At 44.7% G+C, this 6,000-nt stretch overlaps 1 protein-coding gene across 1 annotated transcript in view; it reads right to left on the minus strand.

Annotated features, from left to right (window-relative positions):
- Window positions 1-6,000, minus strand: part of SMC1B (structural maintenance of chromosomes 1B) — a 63,086-nt gene that overhangs the window by 39,513 nt on the left and 17,573 nt on the right. The window contains exons 10-12 of the mRNA XM_015405442.1: window positions 2,327-2,534; window positions 938-1,123; window positions 38-217 (exon numbers count right to left, since the gene is read on the minus strand). Coding sequence (XP_015260928.1) covers window positions 38-217; window positions 938-1,123; window positions 2,327-2,534 — 574 coding nt within the window. The remainder of the gene's footprint in view (window positions 1-37; window positions 218-937; window positions 1,124-2,326; window positions 2,535-6,000) is intronic.

Below are 6,000 nucleotides of genomic sequence, written 5' to 3' on the forward strand. Positions count from 1 at the left end.
TTTCCACTGGTTTTGAAACTCAGGTTATCATGCTTACTTTCAGTCGCCGTGGTCCATCAAAGGCTATCTGTCTTGCTTCCTTTACAGTTTCGCAAATCAGACCATTCCCACAAACAAACTGAATTACTTTCTTCAGGGGAGAAAAAGATGTCTGTATGACATCAATCATCATTTTAGTTCCTTTTATTTCTCTTAACTGTTCATTGAGTGGTTCTACCTGAACATTTAATGCAAATTATAATTTAGAAAAGTAAATGAAGTATAATACAGGGATCTCTTATAATAAACTTTAATAAATGAGCCACATAAACAACACCTTCCATGAAAAAATCAAACATGTTTTCAAGCACAATTAAAATGAAAATGGGAATACGCATTATATGATGGCCACCAAAAGGCAGCTGTGGAGGGAATGACAAAGCATATAAAGCTGGGAATCTCTAATCTTCATAGAGCAGTGGTGGCGAACCTATGGCACGGGTGCCAGAGGTGGCACTCAGAGCCCTCTCTGTGGGCATGCGTGCCATCGCTCCAGCCAGGCCCAGACCATCATTAAAGTGTCGAATTCTCTGCCAAATCATTTTAAGTAAACGAAAGCATTTGGGATTGCTTTCCTTACTTTGTTTGGATCATCTTAAATTAATCTATGAGTTGTTTTTTCTAAAGTAAAACCTCAGTATTCAGGTTAAATTGTCGTGTTGGCACTTTACGATAAATAAGTGGGTTTTGGGTCGCAGTTTGGGCACTCAGTCTCTAAAAGGTTTGCCATCACTGTCATAGAGGAACAAATTTTTCCCAGAGGCTTACAGCATACCTTAAATATTTCTGAAGCTAAACTGAACTAACAGGAGTTTCCTTGAAGAATACTTTAAAGTGAAAGTAATCATCTAGCTCTGTAAATAAAAGACTCCCTAAAGAAAATAAATAAAAAACCTACCTCAAGGTAATCCAAAGGAAGGAATGTTTCTGGCTCAGCTCTCTCTTCCTTAAGGAAACGGATACAATTTCTAGCTACTTTTTCTGAAGCAACAATAATTGCATTCATGTACTTGCCAAAAAGTTTGGTGACTGCAAGTTGGTATTTTTTATGGATAGGATGACACAAATCAACCAGCCTTCCAAACTACATTAAAAAAAGAACAAAGAACCACTTGATATGTTGATGCATGCACACAGAACAGCGTTGCGAAAATATGGGATTCACTTCCTATATCACCTTAAAAACCTGGACAGGGTTCTGCTCTCTGCTTTGAGGATCTCTCTCTGTCAGACCAACTGATTTTCCATATCAGAATGTGGCTGGGATAACATATATCTCAAACAATGGCCGTGTAGTAGAAGAGATTGGATTTATACCCCACCCGTCACTATCCAAAGGAGTCTCAGAGTGGCTTATAACCCATTTCCCTTCCCCGCCCCACAACAGATTCGGATTCTGGCTTCAGCATGGTGGAACAACCTCAGCAGTCAAGCAGCGTGGGAGTGTCTGCCCAGTGCTGCACTGCTGGCTCTCCAGTCCACCCATATGGGTCTTCCTTTGCTCTCCCCTCCCAGCCCAGGGGGCCTTGCAGTGAGGACACAACAACCTGGAGCTTACCACCTGCTTTCCTTTATACAGTTTATATTTCTGGTACCCGACATTAAGTTTTATGGAACACATGGCCCGGCCTGACAAAGTGACGTTTACGGCCTTGTCTATGGCCTTGTAACAAATGAGTTTGACACCTCTGTTCTAGGGGTTCTTTAGACCAATGAAGAAGTGGCTGAGGTCCTATGAACCTCACATCAAGGGTGTGCCCACTGGGGTAATCCACTTGTACCCTTCATGGGTCTGACTCCTGACTGATTCAAGTTAGGAAAATAGCACAGGGGTGGGGGAGAGACTGAAGCCCCTTCTCCACATACATGCCACAGACATGAATTGGGCAGCATGTATGTGGAAACTGAGAATAACCTGTAAATCATGTATGAACCTGTATACTCTGCAAAATGCAAAGGCCTCCTGCTTTAAGAAGAGCAAAGTGTAATAAAAATTAGCTGTAAGGAGCGGGGAAGCACTCCTTGCTTTTTATCTTATAGAGGAAGAATGCAAGGGGGGGAAGAGATTGCTGCTAAGCAAGGCCCAGGTTTTTTTTGGGGGGGGAAGCAAGAGCTCTGAAGCTCTCTGCAAAGCAGGCAGGACAGCAGGAAGGGGCTTTGGCAGCTGCTAGACATCTCCTCCCCTCTTAAAGGCCACACCTGCTGCAATTCTTATGCCAGAGAAACCATAAGAGAAAATACTCATGTTCGTGACAAACATTACAATAGTATGAGTCCCATTTGTTACCACGTAATCAGGATAAAGCCTTCTGAGGCTCTCCAGGGTCTCCGCTCTCATCTGCTGACGTTTCCCCTCATAGACATCAATTTTAGCATTCTGCAGATCACTGACTATTTTATTAAGTTCCTCGTTTACTTCGGCCATTCGTATTTTTGCTTGTTCTACTTCATTTGTTAGCAATTCTTCTTCATGTTTCTTCTCCAAAAAAGATTTACTACAAAGCAAAGGAAAAATGGGCCAATCAGATTCATTTCTTTCATGTCAATTAGGCAACACTGCTGTGCTTCCAGACTTCAGAGCCCACTGATTTAATGCACAAGTAAACACAGGAATCAACTGCGTGTTTTAATACTGGCATTAATCTAATTCTGCAACATGTCCTTTTTGTTGCATTCAATAGTCTTTATGTAACAGAGACTAAAAGATTGTAGAATTCCAACCAAATTCCACAAAGACAGATTCAAGTGGGTAGCCATATTGGTCTGAAACAGCAGAACAATGTTCAAGTCCAGTGGCACCTTAAAGACCAACAATGTGTTAATCAAGGTATAAGCCTTCGTGTGCACACCCACTTCTTCAGATACAGTGGAATGGAAGTTACCAGTCCGTACATATAGGTAGAGGGTGAGAAGCAAATTAGCATATAGCATAATAAAATGTTTAACAGATGGAATAACAAGCTTAGTTTATATGGACCATTTCCGCACAAGTGCAAACCTCCGCATTGGCGTTCTTAAGTAATCAAAGTTTGTAAAACTTTCTGCACAACTTTTTGCCTCCCCAGGAGTAGATCTGAATTTAGTGCCCCCTTACCCCATGTTTTCCAAATCCACTTTTCCTGCAATTTTTTGCCCTTTGGATCTGAACTCACAGTTTTCCAGTAAGGAATTCCTGGTTTGAATTTTGTTTCCTTTGAAATGGTGTCAACCATGCTGCTCCCCACAATATATCCAGCCTTTTTAAAACAATGTTATGATGTTATAACACTACTGCATATTGTCAAAAACTTTGGTTCATTCAAAATGGATTTCTGTTTTAACAGTCTGATTCAGTCTGGCTGTGGCTTGCCTTTGTTAAGTCTTCAAAGCTCCACAAGGACATGCTGTAGAGAGGAGAATGTCCTTGTACCTGCAAAGATAAGGTGTTCTCTCCAGCCTTGGTCTCCCAATTAACATTCCAAAGCAATTAAGTCCCTATATACATAGGGGTAATTCCTTCATAATGTTGTTTAGTTCTTTTTTATATTCCTGTGTTAGATCGGCCCTTGGACACTTACCGTGAGGGGTCCTTCTCCTCTGAGGACAGGAGGACATCTCCATTGGGTTATTCCCATCATTCCTTCAGGGAGGCAGGAAACACTTTTTTCTCCTTCCTTTTGGCGCCTTGGGAATAGCCCCGCCTCTCAGTTCGGGGACTCCGCCAGCAGTAACAAACACTAACTAGGTAACTTCCCTATAAACAAACTTCAAAATTAGAACTATATTACATACCACCCCCAACTGTCAAACAGAGAGGGTAGGATAGACGAAGGATTGCAGCATATGCAGAGGGAAGAAAAGTTTTTTAGCTCCAGCAACAAGAGTTATGAAAAGAAAAAATAGAGAGACGAAGATGAGAATGAAGAATGGGAGGGCCGAGATGTCCTCCTGTCCTCAGAGGAGAAGGACCCCTCACGGTAAGTGTCCAAGGGCCGTTCTCCCTCTGAGGCGGAGGACATCTCCATTGGGACCTCCCAAAGCAGTGTCCCCTATTATACGGGTGGGTTCTCATCTTCATCTGTTGCATCCAAAATGTGCTGGAGCACTCGTCTTCCGAAAGCTGCATCAGCTGATGCGAAAATGTTCAATTTGTAATGGCGAACAAACGTTGAAATTGAGGACCATGTCGCTGCTCGACAGATTTCATCCACTGATGCCCGATTGTCCAATGCTGCATTGGTTGACGCACTTCGTAAGGAATGCGCTGTGATTCCCTTTGGAATTTCCAGACCCCCGGCCTTGTATGCCTCGACAATACAAGATTTGAGGACCTTGCTGATGGATGACTTAGACATCCGTTCACCTCGTCTTGGTTGTGAAATATTAATGAACATATAGTCTGTCTTTCTTATTGACTCAGTTCTAGAAATGTAAATTTTTAGCGACCGTCTGACATCCAACGTGTGCCAAACCCTTTCCGTAGCATGGGTGGGGTTCGGACAGAAGGTTGGGAGGTAGACTTCCTGAGATCGGTGAAAAAGAGAAGACACCTTAGGCTGAAACGTTGGATCGGTTCGTAGGACGACTTTGTCCTTATGAAAAATGCAGAGTGTAGACCTTATAGAAAAGGCATTAATTTCCGAGACGCGTCGAGCAGAAGTGATGGCCACCAGGAAAATGACCTTCATCCTTAACCAACGCAAATCCACCTCCTTAAGGGGCTCGAAAGGAGCTTTGGTGAGTGCTGAGAGAACCGTGTGGAGCTTCCACGTCGGAAAGCGATGAATCTGTGGAGGAGATTTGACGGAAGCGCCCTGAAGAAACAACAGGATATGTGGATGTTTAGAAACCTTGTATCCCCCCATCAGGGGAAGTACCGTGGCGAGGGCTACAGTTTGTCTCCGAAGTGTGGAAGGCTTCAGTCCTGATTCTAGGCCATCCTGTAAGAAGGACAACACTGAAGCTATAGATGGAGATAGTGCTGCTACCTTCTTACGTTTGCACCACCGCACAAAGGCCTTCCAGGTTGTATTGTATATCCGTATGGTGGATTGCTTCCTGGAAGCTAAAATAGTGTCTAATACTTGTGAGGAATAGCCTAATGCGATGAGTTGCCTCCGCTCAACCTCCAAACGGTTAAACAGAGCCATCCCGGATTCGGGTGTAAGATCGGACCCTGTAGAAGAATGTCTTGCTCCCTGGGAAGTGGTAGTGGTGGAAGAACGGACAACTCCCTCAGTGTCGAGAACCACGGGCGACGAGGCCAACTCGGTGCTATCAGAACTACTTGTGCTTTCTCCTCTCGAATCTTGCGGATCGTTTTGGGGATTAGAGGAATTGGCGGAAAAGCGTAGAGGAGCCCCGGAGGCCAAGGAGTGGTGAGGGCATCCGTCGCCTCCGCCCTGTGATGTCGGTATCTCGAAAAGAACCGGGGTAGCTGGTGATTCTCTGCCGACGCGAAGAGATCCACTACCGGGAGGCCGAAGTGACGCACTATCAGATCGAAGAATTTCTGGTGCAACGACCATTCCCCTTCTCTTATAGTCTGTCGACTGAGCCAATCCGCCTGAACGTTGGCAGTTCCCCTGACATGTTCGGCTCTTAATGATGTCACGGTCCTCTCTGCCCAGGACAGGATCTCCAGTGCCTCTCGGTGAAGACGCGAGGATCTCGAGCCGCCCTGGTTGTTCAGGTATGCCTTTGCAGATATGTTGTCTGTCCTGACTAGGATGTGATGCCCTTGAAGGACCTGTTGGAAGTGGCGTAGGGCAAGGCGAATCGCTCTCAATTCTAAGAGGTTGATCGGCAATCGTTGTTCGTCCGTGGACCAGGTGCCCTGGACTGGCTCCGCATCCAGAACCGCTCCCCAACCCTTCAGACTGGCATCTGTATATATCTCCTTGGGCAACGGTTTGTAATAGATCTTGCCCTGGCGTAGATTTCCTAAGTTCGTCCACCAAATGAGACTGGACTTGACTTGAG

This window comes from Gekko japonicus, unplaced genomic scaffold, assembly GCF_001447785.1.
Source record: "Gekko japonicus isolate JY-2015 unplaced genomic scaffold, Gekko_japonicus_V1.1 scaffold1628, whole genome shotgun sequence".
Taxonomy (NCBI): Eukaryota; Metazoa; Chordata; class Lepidosauria; order Squamata; family Gekkonidae; genus Gekko; species Gekko japonicus.